The 23688-nt window shown below is 40.3% G+C and overlaps 1 protein-coding gene across 3 annotated transcripts in view; it reads right to left on the minus strand.

Annotated features, from left to right (window-relative positions):
• Window positions 1-23688, minus strand: part of LOC108429458 (transcriptional enhancer factor TEF-3-like) — a 43235-nt gene that overhangs the window by 17450 nt on the left and 2097 nt on the right. For 2 of the 3 annotated variants that reach the window (XM_017701196.2, XM_037542376.1), the window contains exon 2: window positions 14013-14295. In XM_017701196.2, the coding sequence (XP_017556685.1) occupies window positions 14013-14019 (7 nt within the window). In that variant the 5' untranslated portion in view covers window positions 14020-14295. Of the gene's footprint in view, window positions 1-14012; window positions 14296-23688 lie in introns of those variants that run through there. The other variant, XM_037542377.1, reaches the window with a different exon arrangement.

The following is a 23688-nucleotide window of genomic DNA, read 5'->3' on the forward strand; positions in this document are numbered from 1 at the left end:
TTACATTCAGATATTTTTTTAGCTTTCTTGTGTATATGATGCAGATGGTTAATAAATAACTGAGCAGCAAACTGCCTAGTTACTAATGGTTCACTGAAATGGTCTTAACTTTAACCTCATAATCACTGTTTTTATGTTAGTTCCAATGTGATAGAGCACAAAGCCAAATCAATAGGAACTATGTCTCTAGTGTGGATACTTCCTGATTTTCTTATTCTTTTGCATGTTTGTAACACTTAAATGTTTCAGATCACTAAACAAATTTAAATATTAGACACAAAATGCAGTTTATAAATGAAGGTCTTTATCATTAAGGGAAAAAGAAATGAAAACCAGGCCTGATTACTGCCACATCTGTTCTCAACCAAGAAATCACTTAAATAGGACCTGCCTGACAAAGTGAAGTAGGCCAAAAGATCCTCAAAAGCTAGACATCATGCTGCCATCCAAAGAAATTCAGGAACAAATGGAAAACAAAGTAATTGAGGTCTATCAGTCTGGAAAAGGTTATAAAGCCATTTCTAAAGCTTTGGGACTTCAGCGAACCACAGTAAGTGCCATTATCCACAAATGGCAAAAACATGGAACAGTGGTGAACCTTCCCAGGAGTCGTCAGCAGACCAAAATTACCCCAAAAGCGCAGCGATGACTCATCCAAGAGGTCACGAAAGACCCCACAACAACATCCGATAACTGCAGGCCTCACTTGCCTCAGTTAAGGTCAGTGTTCATGACTCCACCATAAGAAAAAGACTGGGCAAAAATGGCCTGCATGGCAAGACGAACACCACTGCTGTGCAAAAAGACCATAAAGGCTCGTCTCAGTTTTGCCAGAAAACATCTTGTTGATCCCCAAGACTTCTGGGAGAATACTCTGTGGATTGATGCGACAAAAGTTGAACTCTTTGGAAGGTGTATGTCCCATTATATCTGGCGTAGAAGTAACACAGCATTTCAGAAAAGGAACGTCATACCAACAGTAAAATATGGTGGTGGTAGTGTGATGGTCTGGGGCTGTTTTACTGCTTCTACCAAAACATCCTGAAGGAGAATGTCTAGCCATCTGTTTGTGACCTCTTGGGTTCATGCTTGGAAACCCTCCATTGTGGCTGAATGGGTGATGAGTGGGCCAAAACTACTCCACAGCGCTGTAAAAGACTCATTGACAGTTATCACAAATGCATGATTGCAGTGGTTGCTGCTAAGGGTGGCCCAACCAGTTATTAGGTTTAGGGGGCAATCGCTTTTTCAAACAAGGCCCTGTAGGTTTGCATTTCTTTTTCCCTTAATAATAAAGACCTTCATTTATAAACTGCATTTTGTGTTATCTATGTCTTATATTTAAATGTGTTTGGTGATCTGAAACATTTAAGTGTGACAAACATGCAAAATAATAAGAAATCAGGAAGGGGGCCAACACTTTTTCACACCACTGTATGGGGGGGGGGTCAGAAGACAGACACTTCCTTCTTACAGCTTTCTTCTTGCAATTAATAGAATGTCCCTTAACTAATTGTCCATGTCACGATGGGCTCCTCCCACTCCAGGTGCCTTTTTGTTTTGGTTTTGTAACTCCGCCCTGATTGTTTTCACCTGACCCTCATTTTTAAGCCCTGTGTTTGCCCCTTGTGTTCGCTGGTCTTTGTATGAATGTCTCAGTCTTTGTTGTATGTCCTTGCCCTGTTTGAATCTGTCTATAGTTTGTCATGTCTGAACCCCGATCTGTCCGTATTGGCTCTTTGACCCTGGACCGTTTTGACCACGACCCTGGATTTGCCCTTAATAAAAGTCGCTTACCTCCGCACATGCGTCCGCCTCATTGCTCCGTGTTACAGTCCAATCTTTTTACACCCCTAGGAAACGTGTGTCAAATTCACAGGGAAATTGTAGACTAAATATATTTTTCTGTAATTCATGCAACTCTGTCCTAAAATCCCCACACATCCTTCAGCATTCTTGATTTTCTGCAAGTTTCTGCTTTGGAGTAACAAAAAATTGAGTAACACAGTTCCACCCAAATTCTCATCAGACATGTGAATTAGTACATTTCCACTGGATTCTCCACTGGAATTAAAGCTTAAGCCATATTCTGCTTCAAATGGTAATACAACTCTCTTTTCCTAATTCATATTTTATTATATATGGGCGGCACGGTGGCATGGTGGGTAGCGCTGTCGCCTCACAGTAAGGAGGGCCTGGGTTCGATTCCCCGGCCGGGCGGTCCTCTCTGTGTGGAGTTTGCATGTTCTCCCCGTGTCTGCGTGGGTTTCCTCCGGGTTCTCCGGTTTCCTCCCACAGTCCAAAGACATGCAGTCAGGCCAATTGGACATGCTAAATTGCCCCTAGGTGTGAGTGACTGTCTGTGTCTGTCTGTCTGCCCTGCGATGGACTGGCGACCTGTCCAGGGTGTATCCTGCCTTCCGCCCGAAGACTGCTGGGATAGGCTCCAGCACCCCCCCGCGACCCTGACGGAGAAGCGGCTTGGATAATGGATGGATGGATGGATATTTTATTATATCAAATGAAGGGGGTTCTTTATCAGTGATGATTCTATATCCATCCATCTTGCTCGATAAACAGGGTTGCAAGAGAGAATTATGGGTCTTGTAGTAAAACGATTTTAATGGAAAGTTTGCGCTGGTTAAGCCATTTATAAGCACTGTTCTACAGTGTTACAGCACAGCGAGAGGGAGAAGAAAGAAATCCATATTCAGAAAAAGGGAGCAAAAAAAAGTAATAATCAAAACAAAGAAGCAATTTTTGAATATAGCAACCCATTCATGTCCTACTACAATTAGTGTGACAGGAAGAATGCCACAGTTTTCTGATTGGTTTCAAGTGATGTGTTGCACAGTTATAGCTCAGATAAACATTTTTCCGTTTTAATGTTTCAAATTAATTTTCATACAACCAATTTTTTATTATTTTGTTAGTCCTATGTTACCTAAAGAATGAATTCAATATGACAAGTCAAGCGATAAAAACTCTCTCTGGTTTGATTTGAAAAAAAAAAAAATCCTATTTGTGTTCAGCCAAACTTTCAGATATGGACATTAACAAAAACAGCAACTTTAGAATGTACGTCATAGAGTAACTAATAAAAACTAATAAAAATGAACATATTCTAATCGAAAATAATCCGTTTTCATGCAGGGCGAAGGATGAAAGAGAGAGAGAGAGAGAGAGAGAGAGAGAGAGAGAAAGGGCAAATGTCAGGACCGGAGTGAGTCACAACTATGAGTGTGTATGTGTGTTTGCTGGTGAGCAGTTAGGAAGTGGCCATTCACAGGCAGAGTCTGGAGCGCAGTCTTGGAAGGGTGGACAGCCGTGGCTACCTGAAACTGCACACACACCTCTCCTCACATAAACACACACACACATACAGACTACTCTGCAGTTCATCAAGTCCAGAGAAAGGTCATATTGGACAGTCAGTGTCATGCAAAGACACAGCAGCCTTACAGCACCCCGTACCTCATAAATCTGTTTGACCCCTCCAATGCCCCTTCTACCTCTCTCTCTCTCTCTCTCTCTGTAAAACTCTCTCTCTCTCTCTCTCTCTCTGTAAAACTCTCTCTCTCTCTCTCTCTCTCTCTCTCTCTCTTGGTGTGGCCCCCCCCTTCTCCTCCCCTGCACATTCCTCTCATTCCTAAGCTCTGACTTCTCCTCATATTGAGTCCTGCATCTGCTCTGCACGGAAGGAGGGGATACAGACACACACACACACACACACACAGTCCATAAAGTGACCTAAGTGGCCTGTGGTCTGAGAGAAATCATTCTAAATCATTGCAGCGTGGAGAAGCAGCTACTTCCGTGCTTTTATTCTCTCAAACAAACAAACTTATGAAGTAGTGTCAGTCCAAGTGTGTGTGTGTGTGTGTGTGTGTGTGTGTGTGTGTGTGTGTGTGTGTGTGTGAGAGAGAGAGAGAGAGAGAGAAAGAGGGAAGGAAAGGGCAGCAAAAGGAGCTCCATCTGCTGCCCATACGCTCTCCTTGGGGATGAGAGAGGCATTAGGGTTTCAGGAATCTACAGTCTGAGTGAGACTTCCTCTCTGACACAACACAACACTACACTACACTACACACTGCACACTGCGCCCTGTCACACAGACGACCAGCCGACTGAACGTGTGTGTGTGTTTCCTTTTTTGTGTGTTTGGGATGGGGTGCGCTGATAAATAAAGCACTCAAAGACTCACACTTTGTAAAAGCATGCCTATTTATGTGCAAGCTGTTAAAATGCTAAAGACTGCTGAAATATGTGTGAATGAACAGATGCAACTGAACCAGTAGGTTAACAGAACCCACTCACCTTTCTCATTTGTAGAAGGAGATATTTTATAGGAGATATTTTAAGGAGTTATATCTGTGCACACAGTCCTCATCTTGTTTTACTGATTATCTTTTTTCATACAATTTATGATTTTTCATTATAATTTATAATTTATTATCTTTTTCATACAATGTATTCTTTACATGAATACATACAGATAAAGTTGGAAGTACTAGCTGTTTTATTTATACATAATAGACCACATTAGCATTTGAAATACATTATGTATTGACAATGTATTTCAAATGCAAATGAAATTAATTATGTATGTAATTAAGTAGCTCTATAACTCACAATGTTATGACACGTATTATACATATAAATAAGGGCTGTCAAATAGTTTAAAACAATAAATCATGATTAATCACATTATTTCATGTAATTGATCACATCTGAATAACTGATTTCACATATTTGCTCTAATTTGGCCTTAAAGTAAGATCCTTTCCATTTAAAAAGTCATGCTGTAGCTATATACGTTTAAGTACGCTTCATCACAATGTATTTATTGCTTATTTTAATAATTCAGTAACATTATTTTCATCACTTAAAATCACATTAAATTCAAAGTGTGAACACGGTTTTAAATTTTCACCACCAGTGTGTACTGAGAACAACATTGGCCGCAAGGTCTAACCAATGAGTCTGTATATCATATATATCATATATACAGTCAACGGATCCAACTGTTCCAATACTGCAGCCTCTTGCTCTCATTCTCTTTCATTTAGCTCCAGGGTTGGGCAAAATACTTTGAAAAAGTTGTGATGGCTGAATACTGAATACACTGTCCTACATATCGCACATATACTAATGTATTCCATGCCTACTGTGAAGCATGGGGGTGGAAACATCAGGCTTTGGGGCTGTTTTTCTGGAAAGGGGACAGGACGACTGATCCGTGTTAAGGGAAGAATGAACGTGGCCATGTATCATGAGATTTTAAGCCAGAACCTCCTTCCATCAGTGAGAGCATTAAAGATGGAACGTGGCTGGGTCTTCCAGCATGACAATGATCCCAAACACACCTCTCGGGCAACGAAGGAGTGGCTCCGTAACAAGTATTTCAAGGTACTGCAGTGGCCTAGCCAGTCTCCAGACCTCAACCCCATAGAAAATTTGTGGAGGGAGTTGAAAGTCCGTGTTGCCCAGCGACAGCCCCAAAACATCACTGCTCTAGAGGAGATCTGCAGGAGGAATGGGCCAAAGTACCAGCTACAGTGTGCAAACCTGGTGAAGACTTACAGGAAACGTTTGACCTCTGTCATTGCCAACAAAGGTTATGTTACAAAGTATTGAGTTGAACTTTTGTTATTGACCAAAAACTTATTTTCCACCATAATTTACAAATAAATTCTTTAAAAATCTTACAATGTGGTTTCCTGGATTTTTTTTTTCTCATATTTATTTCTCATACCTATGATGAAAATTACAGACGTCTCTCATCTTTCTAAGTAGGAGAACTTGCACGATCAGTGGCTGACTAAATACTTTTTTGCCCCACTGTAACTTGCCATAGTACACAGGATCTAATGATAGCTATGTAAGTTACCATGGAAGTCCAGTACAAAGTCAAATCTAAGCTTATCACTTGAGAACTCGAAGAGTTTACTAATGCTCAGTCCAATAACTCGCTCATCCCAGTGATTTATCTGTCTACTCAGGCTTTAGCAGGATCTTCAATGTTTGTAAAGAAGCCATATTTTGAGATCTTCTTCAGACTAAGTCTTTACATGCTATTCACTGATGTTAAAATAGTGTTTCTTTGAATGACAGTATGCATTTTGATAGTGTGCTATGTATAGCAGCAGGGCTTCAGGCTGGACAGCTATGGATAGCTTAAACGGTCAAAGGTGGGAAAGCTTTATTAAACCGTTAACTCTGACAGCTCTATTATAAAAATTATGTACAGAAAATTGTGAAACAACAATACATCTCTAGACTTCTGTGGATTAATATTGTTAGTACAAGCTTAGAACAAAAGAAGTCATACTCTAACCACAATGCACATAACGTCCAAGTACCCTTTTTAAAAATGAGTTCTGAACAATGTAGAGATTTCTTTATACAATTACAGATTCTTTATACAATCAGATAGTATAATGTGCTGCATTGTATCCTATTCAAATCACTATCATGGCCTTTCAACTAAAAAAAAAACCCTGAGACAGGAAAATTAGAGGAAGAGTCACACAATACAAAGAAAGACGTACTCATCCAAAAGGCAGAGCAGAAGCTTCATACACACAAACAGAGTCTTGCTGTTCAGTGTTTGTCTGAGGCTTCCAGTCTCGTTTTAGTTTTCAAACACTATGAAGGAACTCTAAATCACACGCTCCACAGAGAGAGCCTCGCCTGGTGGATGTGGACTCTTGCAGACAGACAGGAAAACAAACCAACGGAGAGAACAGCAGACAGTCAGTGTGACGGCCAGATAGACAAACAGATAAACAAATGGGCAGCCAGACAAATAGACAGACAGACAGCCAGACAGAGACAGGCATCTGAGCTGTTCTTGAAGTCTCTGCTGTTCTTTCTTAAGGACCCTGAAATCACATGTGCACCCAAAGGTCAGGAGGAAGGTTACTATAAGTGCAGTCTGTACTAACAAGACCAGGAGCTCTGTGGTTCACCAGTCACTGTGACCCAGGTGTCTGGAGACAGTGTCATCATCAATACTGTACATTATACAGAGAGACAGAGGGAGAGAGACAGAGAGAAAGTGACAAACCTACAAATGCCTTTATAGTCACACAATCCAGAAAATCCTGTTTCACTACAAAAATCCATAAAAGTAAAATAAAGACTTGCTCATCATTAAGACACACAAACCTCACCCTTTACTCCACACCCCACAGAAACCCTGCAACCTGTGAGCCACTTCATAATACGTGACAGAGAGGGAGAGAGAGAGGAAAGAGAGATAAAGACAGAGGAGAGAGAAAGAAAGAAGAAATGGTTAGAGAGAACATGTGAAAGAGAGACAGAGAGAAGGAGAGAGAGAGAGAGTGAGAGTGAAAGAGAGAGGGAGGGAGGAAGAGGCAGAGGCAAAGAGACAGAGAGAAAAAGCAAACAAGAATGTGAAAGAGCAGGAGAGATACAAAAAGAGGAGAGAGAGAAAGATATGGTGAAAGAGAACAGGAGAGAGACAGAATTAAAGGAGAAAAGAAATATATAGAGGTAGAGAAAGAGAGAGTGACAGAGAGTGGTGAAGAGGGAGAGAGAGAGAGAGAGAGAGAGAGGGAGAGAGAGAGAGAGAGAGAGAGAGAGAGAGAGCTCTCTCCCTCTTCACCACTATCTGTCACTCTCTCTTTCTCTGACCTTTGGGTGCACATGTGATTTCAGAGTCCTTAAGAAAGAACAGCATAGAGAGAGAGAGAGAGAGAGAGAGAGAGAGAGAGAGAGTCTGCTCATTAGAACTCGTCCTCACCCACAAACCAATCTCTCACTCAGCTGGTAAAGTTAGAGTCTAGGTGAGGATTAGACTGCTTTTTCCATCTCTCTCTCTCTCTCTCTCTCTCTCTCTCTCTCTCTCTCTCCCTCTCTCTCTCTCTCTCTTCAGAAAACTAATTAGAGCTAGAGTAAATACGAAGCAGCGAAGCTAAATATCCGTGTTAGGGGAGTTACAGTGATGTTCTCTACATGTCAACTGAGTTGACATCTGTAATGTCTTTTCTTTTGTACATGAAAAACACTTCATTTTGTGATGCGGTGAGTTTGGCTTTATCTTTTAAAAGCCAGTTCAGGAAGCTTTCAGTCTCCCTGTCACCACGTGTCCATTCCAGTGCTCCGTTTTTTCTCCTCTAACAAGTTTCTGACAGGTGAAGAGGTCCATTATTTACTTATCTAGCTCCTGGATGATTGGAAGCCGTTAAGCCATGGTAAATGTGTTTCCTCTCAGCGGAGGGGTGTGTAATTTTACGGGCCAGGCGAGAGAGCGGAGGGCGAAGGCATTACAGCACAGCAGCCATGGAAGCCAAGAAATGTTTTTATTGGCAAAGCCTGTCAAATTTTAGCCCACCGCACCAAGAGCAAGACAATCTCCATGACACTGCTGCGCTTAACAAGATAATAACTCAAATGAGAGATGAGCATAATGGCCGATGGGTATGCAAGGAATTGTGGGAAAAAAATGCCAAAAATGTTTGAGGAAAAACACAAAGTTTCTCTTTCTCTCAAAAAAAAATCCCAGTCTCCACTGCTGGACCAGCAGAGGAATGTGGTCAGATTTGCATGGATTTTTACAGTTGATACACTGAGACTGCATCTGCCTCTCCAGCAGAGTCAACAGCACACAGGGTGGGAAGAACGGCCACGCTTTAATGACCCAGTCTGCACTGCACAATGCAGACAGTCATCTGTGTGATTACTTCAAATTCTCTTAATACAGCACATTGCTGCAATGAACGATCTTCTGTTTGGATTCCTCCAGATAGAGGTGATACATTTCAGTTTCACAATATCATCATACATGTCTAAGTTTACTATACATTGATATAACTAATAAAATTGCTGGTTTCTTCATTTGACTAACACCAAGGAAAATTTCACACAATATGGCAGAACCAAACAGACACCAGATTTCGGTAAAAGGAACTTTACTATCACTTATTGTTTGTACAAATGTTTTTTTTATTGTTTTTTAAAACAATCTAAATAATGTATCTAGTGATTGTCCTATAACCAAATATCAATTAACACGTTAGTTACCTAAATTGAAAAAAATATAAATACATTTCTGAGGCCACAGTACTGCAACTTTTCAAAAATACTATCAAAATGGATAAGGATTTTGTTGTGTCAGATACTATGCAGCAGTAAATCCGGTGAAACAGGTCTAATTATACTCTCTTTGTGATGAAACATGCAGTTTTCAGTGTTCTTTATGTATTATTGATCTTAACAGTTTGCTGAGAAAGTGCTGTCATATTGTCATCACCCTCATCGTTAACTATCTACAACTACAGATAAGCCTAAAAATTCCACCTGCTGTGTGAAACCGATCAGCGCTGCTTCAGAATGCCATTCTGTGTCTTGCTAGGCAGGAGCTCAACTGAGCCAGCTTGAAACGTTTGGCCCAGTCGTTTTGCAAGAGCAAATACAGGAAAGCAATTTTGTGAAGGCCCATTGTTCCAGTCGCTGAGCATGTCAAAATCACACTGTAACAGTGTGAACACATGCTGAACGCTGTGGTAAAGACTGAGGAATGGTCAGCTTATTCCTCTCAGTCTTCTCCAGACACCGCCTTTCACCACCTGCCTCTGTATTTCTTTCTGTCTGAAACGGAGCGGCGAGAAAAGCAGAAAGCAGGATGACGACTGGATGACTGATGCTGTGCTGTGTTATTTCGGCCCAGCGCAAACTGGATACTGCAGAACTTAGTTCAACACTGCTCATTTTCATTTGCAGTGGTCTGTGCTGCAGGGCGCAGCAGACCAAGCCAAGAATGATGATACTGTTATATGGTTCCTCTCTGATCTCAGTGTTACAGGGATTGTTAGGTAAAAAAAATGGACCTACATTCTCAGAAGTAAAGGTACTAAACTGTCACTGGGGCAGTAACCCTCTTGTCACTGGGGTGGTACCCTCAAGTTGTATTGGGTCCACACACCCTGTCTCGTCTCCATTCTTCTGTTAATGAAATGGTACAAATATGCACTTTTCACCTAGAAAAACTTGTTTAAGGTACTTTTGTACCTTTGAGGTACAGTTACATTGTTTGTACCTTGATGAACGAAAAATGTACCTGCACAGAACCTTCCAAATGGCAGCTACTACTGTATTTAGCTATGCATCATACTTATTTAAATAAATAACAATATGCTATCGGTGTCAGAAACCACATAAGAAAGTCTCTTTGAGATTACTTAACAGCCTGACATGGATTGAGGCAAGTGTGTGATAATTAAGGCATGCTATTTTATGCTAATTTACTGTTTGCAAAATCTTTGCCAAACACAATATCCCCTGAGCGTGACTTCCTTCATCAAGTGAAACTCCTCAAGGCAAACCTGCCATGAGAATGCCAGTCAGATTTTAGGCTATGAGGAGATGAAAACGTGTTACAGGAGAAATTTTAATCCACACACACTGTCCTGCTAGTCTGGATGGTGGTGTTGCTTTTACTTCATCTCAAAGCTGAATTTTTGGATTCGATGTTGTAGAATTCCTCACTCTTAGCTTATTGTCACAACTACCTGCTTACTCTAAGGTAGTAGTTCTTAACCTTCTCCAGCTGAGGGCCCACCTGTTTATCACTAGAAAGCATGAAAGCCCACAGAAAAACAAAATCTTTTTTTTTCAATACAGCTACAGTCCTGTGTAAATTTGAATGACATGTTTTGTGGATTTTTAAAGCAAAAATAAGTTAAAACATACTCTACAATGAATACGAGCAAACCTCTGACACCAAACTTTCCTTGGCTGATCTACTGCAATTTAAGCCACGTTTTGTGTTTTTTTTTTTGCCAAATATTGCTTTAAAATTACTAAACTGTCAGTAGGTCCTTCTGTCCTTCTCTCTCTGTTCTCATATGGTAAATCTACTAATGTCTGACTTAAAGGGGTAGGAGAGAGACACAGCAGCTGTAGGTGACCTGAAAGTCACACACACAAACACACACACACACACACACACACATGGCCTGACTAACAGGCAGACAGTTCAGGGTTGTGAGTAGGGGGGTGGATGGGAGGGACCTATAGACAGAGGGCAGAGGACAGGTGCAGGGCCCAAGACTGGCTATCTTCCCCCGATGTTTATCTGTCCCTCTCTTTCCCTCCTGCCCCTCCACCCCCCATCCCCTCCATCATCACACACACTCAAAGGGTAAACGTCTATTCTGGTCTCCGGTTACAGCCACACTGCCTTGAACCCCGAGCTCAGGGCGAGCACATGCCATTCCGGACTCTCCATGACATTCCCTACCCGCTGCCCACTCGTCCCACACCACCTACCCCCCCCTCAGGGAGGAAGGGGGCAATAGAACTACCCTAAACTGCACCCCCAACACACTGCACCATGCCCTGCTCCAGTATTTGCCACCTGCCCCCACTACTCCAGCAGTATAGCTCCAGGCTTTATGCAGTTGCACGAGCTTTCACGGCAGCTCAGAGGCCACGACTAATGGCTAGTCCAGCATGTGATGACAGATTGTGTTTGACAAGAGACCTAGCACATGTCCTTACACATCCTCTCTCTCACTCTATACCCATGCACCTTCTGCCCATCCCTCCATCCACCTAGTCATCGACCCTTATCAAACAACAACCGTCCATCAACTACTCATCAGTTAACGGCCCGTCTATTGACAGCTCAGGCACAGAGACATTTATAGCGAGAGATACACTCATGTTGTCTCTGCTATCTTTAGCTCACATGAAGAAATGCAAACCCACATTATCTTATGGCTGTTTGGCGTACTAGTCCGAGATGCTGAAAAAAATCATTATGATTCATTCGCCTGTAAGACACTTGTAAGTTTTATAGAAGTGTACATGATCAAAAGATGCACTGTTCAAAAGCACAGCTAGAAAAAAAATGTGCTCATCAAGGGTGGTGGATTAGTGGTAGTCTTAAGCTACGTTCACATTACAAGTCTCATTTCGCAAATCCAATTTTTTTCTTTGTAATTTGATGGGTCACAATTTGTCATTAATGTGAATGAACCTGCATTTTCAAACAACCCACATGAGCATATCCTAATCAATAACATCACGTGAATGAATCATGTGTCATGAACAACAAACTAAGCAGTAGTACAAGTCTTGGTTATGAAGATAATTTGCTCCAAAAAGCTCTCAGCTATTCATTATTAAAGCAGGATGAAGGTGAAGAAGGGTCAGATCCTTTTGCACCATTTATTGGCACTAACTTCAACTACCATCACGTTAACACTGGAGGATGGTGCATGCAGGATGATTCGTAGTTAACGTTAAAAAAATACACGAATTGCAATCTGACCGCTCACATTAAGGTCACGCGCCCACAAAAAGGATATGTATCTGATCTATGACCATATATGAAAGATCTGTTTTGAAAAGATCAGATTTTTGTGTCCACACAACTCTGACAAAGTTATGTGTGCCACATTATAGCAAAAATCTGATTTGTGCCAGTTCAGACGGGTAATGTGAACATAGCCTTTCATAAAGTGTCTCAGACCTGATTTGAAAAGATTTGTGTGTCCCCATAGCTCTGAAAACATCAGATTTGTTTCACATTAAGGCAAAAAATCAAATCTGTGCAAATTCAATCTGGTGATGTGAATGCAGCCAAAAGGTAATGCAGGGGTGACCAACACTGGTCCTGGAGCCCAGGACAGCTTGGTGGTTTCTAAGGGTGTAAAAAAACAGCAGTGTTGTGTGATGCATGAGTCTGAAGGTACCAATTCAACTGCATCAGTTTTGGAATGTTGTTATTTATTATTTAAACAATTGAACATGAGAGGGAGTGTCATCACAGCTGTGATTTGGGTGCAGGCATATGCCTAGGGTGATATTACATTCATCTCAGCTGTGACGTTATCTGCCATAATGCACACCAGTGGTCTATTGCTTTTATATAGCAGTTCTGAAAAATACAGAGAAAAGTAAAGCAAAGAAGCCCCAAACACTGAAATTCACCTGAAATGTCAGTTCCTTCCACAAAAAAGTATTAACCTTTTGCATCATGGCCAGAGCCATAAAACTGTGGCAATACCAACTTTAAGTACTTAAATCTGGTGTACATACTGTAAATTCTATATATTGTTTTAAATTATTAGTAAAGTGTTTATTTTCACATAAATGGCTGCAACTGTAACAACTGCAATTTCCCCCTGGGATCAATAAAGGAATCTGAATCTGAATCTGAAGTAAGCTTTTTCAATATTTGCCAGATTAGCCTGAATGTCATTTTGTTCCAGCCAGTCTGTAACGCATTTCATAGCCCATCTTGTTTGTTGAACGGTACCAAATTCAGTTTGCTTCTGGCTAACTCTAGTTTGTTCGGTTGCTTCGTCGTCACAGCCGCTGATCGAATTTCTTACTTTGGTTTGGAATTTGACGAAGTCTTGCCGTCACACTCTTCTTCAGAATCTGACAAAATGGGCTGCATCTTACAGAAATTATCTAATGTATTCGTTTTCTGTTTTTATATGTGCTAAAGTACAAATTCAGCAGCAGTTACATGCAGGGTAAGGGGAGTTTTACTTACTAACGTTTCTCATTTATTGTGAAAAAACGTGCTGTTATCACAAGTAACAACAACAGAAGAACGCTTCTTATTCAATCAGTTTGGGTTGTCAGAACTGAGTATTCAAAGTATTCAAATAATCAAATAGTATTCAAAGCATGAGCATAATCAAACTGAGTTGTGAAGTGCAGGATTAACACCCTTGCTGATTTCCCTGCTGTCTATCACTCCTGCTAAACTGGGTGATCGAATTACACGAAAAGAATTCACAAAACCAAGAAATCACAAAACTGTGCTGGACTGCAGCCCTCCTGGACTGCACTTTTGGCACCCCTGAAATATTGGATGAATACAGACCAGCTTGTGATCAAATGTGTCTTTAATTAGTTGTTTGCAGGACTACCTAGAACCCCAACCCCATCCTCATCCAGCCCAAGAATTATGATCCCAAACAAAGAGAGAAAGCCAGAGAGAAGGAAAAGGTGGAGCTGGGGAGGCGTACCGTACATCTTGCCCTCGTCTGAGAGGATGATCTTGCGCCGGCCGCAGGGTGGGTAGATGGCCAGCGCCTCCTGGAAGCTCTGCTCGATGTCTGGACTCCATACCCCTTCAGCGTCATTCTCCAGAGGCTTGTCCAAAGCTTCATTCAGCTCCTCACTGGCGCCCCCTGGAGTGGGGGCTGATACCCACTCTGCAGACAGGGTGGTGGTGGTGGGGGTACAGGACAGCTTTGATGGAGGGCCGGGTCACAAGGTGTGGAGCAGTGGGGGAGGGAGCAGCTCCACCTGGCCAGAGAGGAGCGGTTACCAATCCAGAGGATAAAAAGTTAAGTTTAGCAGTGTTATATGGAATAAATAATTTTTCTTACAGCTCATTGAAACAAGTGGAGGGTGTCTGTTTAAAGCACAGATTAAAACGTTCAATTGATACCATATTTGTGTCTGTGAGCTAAATAGGAAATATTACAGATTACAGTGATTACAGTTATTATTTTGTGCAAAAACATAAAGCTAAAATAAAAATAAAATACATTTTGCCATTTTTTTTAAGAAAAGTTGAAAACACAGGTGCTGATTGAACATGCAATGTACAATACAATGTGCATCAAATGTAAACATGATCATTATATAATTCACATTCATATTAATGATGTAATTATGGAACTACATTTAAATCATCAAATGTAAAGCAAAATGAGAATAATACCTTTAAATAATAGAAATAAATTAATATTATCATGTCTGTAATATAATAAATGAAAACTACGAGTGAGGACTTCTTAAAATCAGCTGCCACTGCAAGTCTCAAAATATGAAGTAGTGGAACAACCCTGTAAATCAGAAATAGGAAACACTCTGGAGGACCGCAGTACGTCACAGTCATGTGAGTGGGATTCGATAGGGGGATTGCGCAGGCCACAAGATCATGGCATATATCCTGAGACGTGTTAATCCAACTTGGAAAAAGCACCTCAGAGTAAAAAATTAAATTAGGAGGAGAGAATATAACACATGGAGCGACACCTCGCATGTAACCATGTAAACAGACTGAGAAACACTTAACAGCCGGACAGTCTTCTTTGTGCTGGGATTATTATGGGCTGTCTGCCTCAAATCTGATCAGTCTGATAAAATCTAAAGTGCTTTAGAGCTGGCTGGTGATGCAAGTGAGACCAATTAAACAGTCAGATTGCAATGGTCGAGGTAATGTTGCTAATGGCTTTTTCAGCTGCTCGGGTAGACGCTCCACTTTTAACCTCAATCAGGACCAATTTAAAGATTATTGGATGAAAGACCAAATGAGAAAAATCGCAGAAGTGATTTTTGTAAAGCCAGCCTTCACCTAAGTCTCCTCTGACAGTTACGGATGCACTGATATGGTAATTGTGGGCTAATGTTGATATTTCCATGTGCATATCTGCTGATGCCGATACATAAACACAAAGGTGGGAAATATGAAAGTATTTTGTTGTTATCGGAGGGACGTGGGAAGGTGCAGAAAATTAAAGCAGCATACATGTGGTGTAGACAATGACGTTGCACAAAATTATGTGCATTTTTCCAATTTGATTTATTTTTTGATAATTCACATCAAATAGAATTTGCTAACATGCTTTAATGTGCCAAGAGGCTACAATATATACGTATGATATTATATGACATATGATGCACATCCTCTATCTGTCCTCTCATTCTGGACGACCAATCACATTCTTAATATGTGGTGCAGTAAACAACTTTGTCACATTCACAATCACACAGAGAGGTTTAACACCTGTTTCCCTGCATAATAGCAATGAATTATGTCACAATATCCTTTTGTGCATTTTGTGGATATTGTCAATACCTAAAGAACAATAACTAGCTACAGGTTTCTTTACAAAGTGAGCATAATTAGGCCTGTTAAATAGGATTTATAGTGCAGTGCAGTAAAATATCATTGTAAATGTAGATTTATTATTATTATTATTATTATTATTATTATTATTATTATTATCCAGTCTCCAGCACCCCCGGCGACCCAGAAGAAGAAGTGGCTTAGAAAATGTGTGTGCGTCTACTATTATTAGTACTACTAGTAGTAATAGAAGTAGTAGTATTAGTAGTAGTATAATTATATGTTTCATCACAGCTTCTATTTTGTCTGTTCCAAATCATTAAACCTTAGAAAAATACAAAATATTGTGATGCATATCATGTATCATGAAATGTCTTGGATAATTGTGATATACACTATATTGTCAAAAGTATTCACTCATCCATCCAAATCACTGAATTCAGGTGTTCCAATCACTTTCATGGCCACAGGTGTATAAAACCAAGGCAGGCAGACTGCTTCTACAAGCAAACGTGAAAGAATGGGTCGCTTTTAGGAGCTGAGTGAATTCCAGCATGGTATTGTATAGAACGCCACCTGTGCAACAAGTACAGTCGTGAAATTTCTTCACTACTAAACATTCCAGTCAACAACAAATGTCAGCGGAGCCACAGCCAAATTTCTGCAGAGTCAATCGCTACAGACCTCCAAACTTCATGTGGCCTTCAGATTAGCTCAGGAACAGCATGTAGAGAGCTTCATGGAATAGGTTTCCATGGCCAAGCAGCTGCATCCAAGCCTTACATCACCAAGCACAATGCAAAGCAAAGCAAAGCAAAATTTATTTATATAGCGCTTTTTACAACAGATGTTGTCAGAACAATCAGTATTACAGAAAGAAAAGAAAAGAAAATCCGGGTCCAAGCCCCCATGAGCAAGCCAGTGGCAACGGTGGCAAGGAAAAACTCCCTAAAAGAGGAAGAAACCTTGAGAGGAACCAAGACTCAGAAGGGGAACCCATCCTCCTACGGTCGACACCGGATAGCAAACATTATTAGTATGAAGTATTATAGTACAAAGTGGGAAAAGAAAAGATCTGAGGGTGAGGACTGCACAGCGCTGTAAAGCAAGAAGCTCAGTGGTGGTCAAAGCGTCAAATGCAGTGGTGTAAAGCGCCACCACTGGACTCTAGAGCAGTAGAGACGTGTTCTCTGGAGTGATGAATCACGCTTCTACATCTGACAATCCGATGGACGAGTCTGGTTTTGGTGGGTGCCAGGAGAACGGTACTTGTCTGACTGCATTGTGCCAAGTGTAAAGTTTGGTGGAGGGGGGATTATGGTGTGGGGTTGTTTTTCAGGATTTTGGCTCCCCTAAGGTTCCCCTTAGGTCCAGTGAAAGGAACTCTTAATGCTTCAGCAGACCAAGAGATTTTGGACAATTTCATGCTCCCAACTTTGTGGGAACAGTTTGGGGACGGCCCCTTCTTGTTCCAACATGACTGTGCACCAGTGCACAAAGAAAGGTCCATAAAGACATGGATGAGTGAGTTTGGTATGGAAGAACTTGGCTGGCCTGCACAGAGTCCTGACCTCAACCTGAAAGAACACCTTTGGGATGACCTCACAAATGTGCTTCTGGAACAATGGTCAAAAATTCCCATAAACACACTCCTAACCCTTGTGGAAAGCCTTCCCAGAAGAGTTGAAGTTGTTATAGCTGCAAAGGGTGGGATGACATATTAATCTTATAGTTTAAGAATGGGATCTCACTCACGTTCATATGTGTGTGAAGGCAGATGATCGAATACTTTTGGCAATATATTGTATTATTTTTGCCAAAATGCTCACCCCTACACAGACCTTTATAAATTGCCAAAACTGGGACTGGATTAATATTACAGACACATACATGTATTGCTAGAGGATAAGTACATCATCAAATATTGGTTTGAAATATGTGACAAATATCTGGCTTGGGCCATTCATTATTTTTTAAGCAGCTATCTGCAAATGCTGATATAATTCTGATATCATGCTATTGATAGCCTCCAGCGTACTAACTGTCTTGTTTATGGTCTGGGTTGGCAAGTTTTTTCTGCATATTTTGTTAGATATAACATTAAAAGTGTCTATGCAAGTTTTGATCGAGTTCTGTCAAGAACTGACCAGGGAATGACATTATTTTATAAAGACTCAAAAATAAATTAATGAGAAACTCTAGGAATAAACCCCAGACAAACAATGTCTATACATTATATTGTGCGTAATATGTGTAAACATTGGCTGTTAAGAAGTGAGGAAGTAGTATTGTTACCGTAAACCACTGCTTACTGGTACATGGTGATGTTTTGTCTGCATAACAAATCATATGCAAAGTCTCATGAAACCATCATAAAGCCTCCTTGTTTCTAACAAAGAGAGCTGCGAATTACAGAATTAGGTCTCAATATAGTTGACAAATTGAATTTGATTAACAAATTTACATTCAGTACTTTAACCTTCTAAAACCATAGTGGTATTTTTTATCCTCACACGATTCTCCACCAGACTATCTCGCCTTTAATTCAAGATTTAGTAGTTCTTCTATTAAGTTTAGTTCTTCTACTAAACTATTACTAGACTGTTAAACACTCCCCCTTTCTCTCACACATACACACTCAGACGGGAGAGGTCCCTGAAAGGGCCAAAAGCACTGAGGTGTGTGTCTGAGAGTTTGTGTTAGAATCTGTCCTAAAACCAACACAAGTCTTTGACAAAGCTGTGGCTGATAGGACAAGTGTGTGTGCGTGTGTGTGCGTGTGTGTGTGTGTGTGTGTGTGTGTGTGTGTGTGTGTGTGTGTGTGTGTGTGTGTGTGTGTGTGTGAGTACTGGTGTACGGGAAAAGGAGGGTTAGTGAGTGTACAGCACGTCATGTCTGTGTGATTCAGCCGCTCTCTTTCCTCTGAGCCCTCAGTGCACCAGCTTCCTTACCGTCCTAATCTGGAGTCACTGCAACAACAGAGGCTTACACACAACACCACTGCTATCATTAATAGGGCCTTACTGAGAGGATAATGATGTCAACAATATGGGAGGGCGATATGGCAAAAATAACATCATGATATTTTCACGATTTACTCAATATGCATCACAATATTGGAATAGACAAAAAGAACAGGCCAAATAAAAAAATCTGTATAGAATTGTGAATTGTTTTTACAATTTTGTAATAAAGCACTTTTGTAATAAAGCACACAGTTGTTCATTGTTCTTTAAGTGCTGATGATATCCACGATGTGCTCAGGAAGGCATATTGTGACGTGATGTCATTTATCAAGATAACGATAAACATCATCCTATTGCCCACTCTTAGTGACCAGTTAAGGTGCCAAAATTCAGATAACCAATAACACACAGTTAAAAAAGTTAAACAGGGCTTTACTGACCAATTGTCAGTGATTGTCAGATGTCAACTATAAACTGTTAAATATGACTGTCGGTTCTCGTGTTTCACATTTCTTAAAAAAAACAAAGTTTTAAACTATATAAATACTCCAGATCAGAGGACACACCTCCAAGAATGATTTTTATCCTCATCCAAAAGGCTAAATACATTTTTTGTTACTTTAACAATGTCGTGTTTTACGTTTACCAATTTTCAAGCGGTTTTCAAGTTTACCAATTTGGTCTGCATTACTGTAGTAAAAGTGAGTCACTGGTTTACAGCTATCTTAATAACCTGTGTAATAATCCCAGTGAAATGACTCATATTCTCAGAAACAAAACAAACAAACAAACTGCTTGTAGTATTTTGGTCCCTGGCCCTTATATTTGTCTTATTAGTCTGGTCCTTATATTTGGCTATAAAATGAATCAGTAACACAGCATGCGTCATTGCAGTGGTGCAGCATTCAAGAGCAAAAACACACACAATAGTGCAAAAGCAATAAGAACCCACCAGCTAATTAGGAGGTAAACTCAAGAGTCTGAGTGGCACAAAACACAACATACTCTTTTCCCACCACCAGCAACAGCTGTCACACATATACCCACAACCATGGAAACACACACACGCACAGTACAACGTGTCTATTCAGTAGCAGCAAACCCTTTGTGTCTCACAATCATAGTCAGACCAATTGGTCAGCGCTGTCTTGAAAATGAGTTTATCATACAAAACCCTCACCAAAACACACACACACACACACACGCACACACACACACACACACACACACACACACACACACACACACACACACACACACACACACACACACAGTCAGCTACAAACACTACAGGTACTTGGAGGTACTTGACTTTGGCTTGTCATGATCATATTTCAGCTGATGATTAATAACCATATAAATAATTGTGTTTAACAATTTAGTTGCCTTTTCTAAACAATGAATAAAATCGCATTAAAGTACAAGACTAAAGGGGCCAAACTGGCTGATTAGCAGCTCCCAGCTCTGACGACAGGAACAACTCAAGCTGAAATAAACCAACACTGCATTACATGCATTTGCTTAAAAACTGTTGTGATGTAAACAGATGATTGTGAAAATTAACATTTACGGAGAATAAATGGTCAGGTTAAATAATCATGACCAGGAATTATGTAATAACTATGACAGGCTCTATTGTATTAGATACATCAACTGTACATGGGACACAATGGCATTATTCAATGGAATAAATTTGTCACTACATGTGTGCATGTTGGTTTACAGTGCTGTGCAGAATGCTGGCAGTTGTTAAGCTTACTAAACCCGCTCTGGTTGGATCTTTTCTGTATTGGTTTCTGTGGTTGGAATAAACCCATAAGAGTTTTCAAAAGTTATCAAAACCAGAGACCAAAATGCAGGTGGCTGTGGTTTTTTTCAATCTGCAGTTATTTAGCGCTTCAACACTGAGTCGTGTGTGGTTTGGCTTAAACAAAACAGCACTGGATACAATGAGAGCACTGAAAATGATACCTCAGCATTTTCACATAATACAGTGAACTGTGTTAAAGCTTTATAGTGTGTGTAATACAACTGTATATGGACAAGCATAGAGTGTTTATCTAGAGGGTTTATATAAACCATCATGTGAGCCAGACCTGCCAAACCTGCTATAAACCATTAGTGTGCCGTTGTTTAAGTGTGAAGGAGCAGGGTTAATTATCCTAAGCACATAAGCAGTGACATTCCTCTATCTCATATTCTCTCTCTCCCTCTCCCTCTCTCTCTCTTTCCAAAGCCCCCCAGTTCCTGACTGATACTATACATAATCCCCCTCAGCTGGCTACACACACACACACACACACACACACACACACACACACACACACACACTCCATTCAAGCCTTCATACACATACAGTCCACACATACATGTTGAAACTCAGCTGGACCAGATTCACTTTAATCTGGCTGGGTTTGTACAATGGGATAACACAGGAAGGCCATGGAGCTTTATTCAAGGTTGAAACGAGTGCTCATTCAGGTAGTGACTACACACTTCACCACTTACACTTATCGTGCATGTCAAATACCCTGTGCTGAATTAAGCCCAACAACTTCAGTTATTAAATTCAGTCTGTAATGCAACTGAGTGGGTGTAAATGGGATGAAGTCTATAGGAGTTCATCCAGCACTGCTGATTACTCTGTGCGCCACTTACACTGAGCAACTCTATCTGGCGGTGGGCAATATGGCTATTGAACATTATCATGACAAATTCCATCACACCACATCAAAGTATGCTTTTCTGAGCATATTATGGATATTGTTAGTACTTAAAGAGCACTGACCAGCTCATTACAAAGAGTATAATTACTTGTATTTAACTAGATTTAGTTCATCACAATATTTGAAATATTCAATAAAAATCACAGTGTTTCCCTCCTAGTGCTGGTGGTAACATGTGACCGGAGGAGCCCTAAGTAATGAGTGAAATTTAAATTGGGGAGAAAATTGGGGGAAAATACCAAAAATAAATCACTCTGTTTATCATTTTTGACTGTTTTATCATTTTTGACTTTTTTAAAACGTGCCACCAGCCTCGTTTATAAATCATTCCTACACACAGATTTGAAATTTCACGTTCAAGTAGTAAAGATGTTTTTTTTTAAGATTTATTTATCTCATTTTAAATAAGAGGCTATCAAACTTAAAATAATTAACGACACAACATCAAGAATGAAATATGAACGAGCACACTGAAAGAGATTACACGCCATCACAAGACAAAAGGTGTAAAAACAGGATAGGGCTACGGGAATGCATTTAGCACAAAAATAACTGGATGACGTTTCCAACATGATGAACAAACAGCAGTGCTTTACCGGCTTCAGCGTTTGTGGTTCATGAACACTTATTTTTTATGAATCACCTGAAGCCAAATTCGGAGAACTTTTCTCAAGAACAAATCTAGAACTTAGAACTGCGCTTTATGAATGAGGCCCCAGGATCAAACAAAAAAAGAAACACTGTCTTCAAGTATCGTGATTTTATTGCGCACCCCTAACCCTTTCTCATGACTTGTGTGTTCCCCACTAATGACAGAGAGGCATGCAGTACCACATTCAGGTTATATTCTATCAGGGACCCTGACCACTGCTCATGACCTCAGCTCAGGACAGGCAAACTGTGAGGGCCTGTTACACGAATAAAATGTTACAGTAGATCTACATCATGGGAGGCCTAGAACAGACTTTTTGTTTCCTAAACTTACATATTTTGCCTCTTAATCAACACACAGCAGCAAGCAGCTTTCCAGAACATTCTGTTATAACCACAGCAAGTAGTAAGACATCAGGAGTAAAAAATTGTTTGTTACTCTTTAACTTTTACTATTAACTTGTACTATTTAACTTGTGCTATTATACTGGCTGCAATGTGCAAATAAGCACTATAGCCAATTCTGACACTTCACTGTATGCTGTAAATAACCTAACCAATCTTAGACAATCACGATGATCATTCTGTACATGTTTGGATGAATCAAGGCATTATTAAGATTCAACAAATGTAAATAATTCTGGTTAAAATAATACAGGCCAATTCTTAAACCATATCACATCAAAGGTTTGCCAGTGTGTTTTTATATTAAGCACAGTCAGCCAAGATGGTAATCATCAGACATTTGCCCAAAACACAAAATCAGCAACAGGCCGTTTTAATTAGCCAAATCTGCATTGCAACTGTATCAAATAAATCAGCTAAGTGCACCTGCACTGTGGTAGAACGCTGCTGCTGCACGTATGCCAAGATATCATAGCATAATTATATATGACTCATTGTGCTATTATTTAAATAGCCTACTGATCTAAAACCTGGGCCAGTTTGGCCCCTTAAAATCAAACAATTTTGTTGATGTTGCAAGCCCAGCTAATAGAAAATACTGGAAATATGCTAGTGTGTTTCATATGTTCGTTTACTCCAGACAGTATGAGCAGATTTAAAGAAGTCTAATAAAAGTCAACCCAAAACTTTGGCCGTAAAGAAATCAGCCAAAAAAAATCACTGGTGCATCCCTATTTAATATGCACTTCAAGTTCTACCGCAGCTGCAACATATAGCAAATAAGGTGTGTGATATGTTATTATCACACACATATTAAACTTCACAAAAGCTATAAAACATGAAAATCTTGATGTAACACAGTGTTACACTTTCTGCCATAACGCCACCCTCAGCGACGTGATGTTTTGCCCATATAGCACAGTATTACACAGTTGTACAGGGATGTGCCTGCATGTGAGCTCTGTCAGGTGTATCTGGATGAACATGCGTGTGCTGACATTTAGATTAGGGTTAACACACACCGAGATGCAACCAATCATCTCGCATGCCAGGTTTGGATTCTAGAGCTCTGTGATGTAGCACTATGAGGCAA

This window comes from Pygocentrus nattereri, chromosome 11 (genome assembly GCF_015220715.1).
Source record: "Pygocentrus nattereri isolate fPygNat1 chromosome 11, fPygNat1.pri, whole genome shotgun sequence".
NCBI lineage: Eukaryota > Metazoa > Chordata > Actinopteri > Characiformes > Serrasalmidae > Pygocentrus > Pygocentrus nattereri.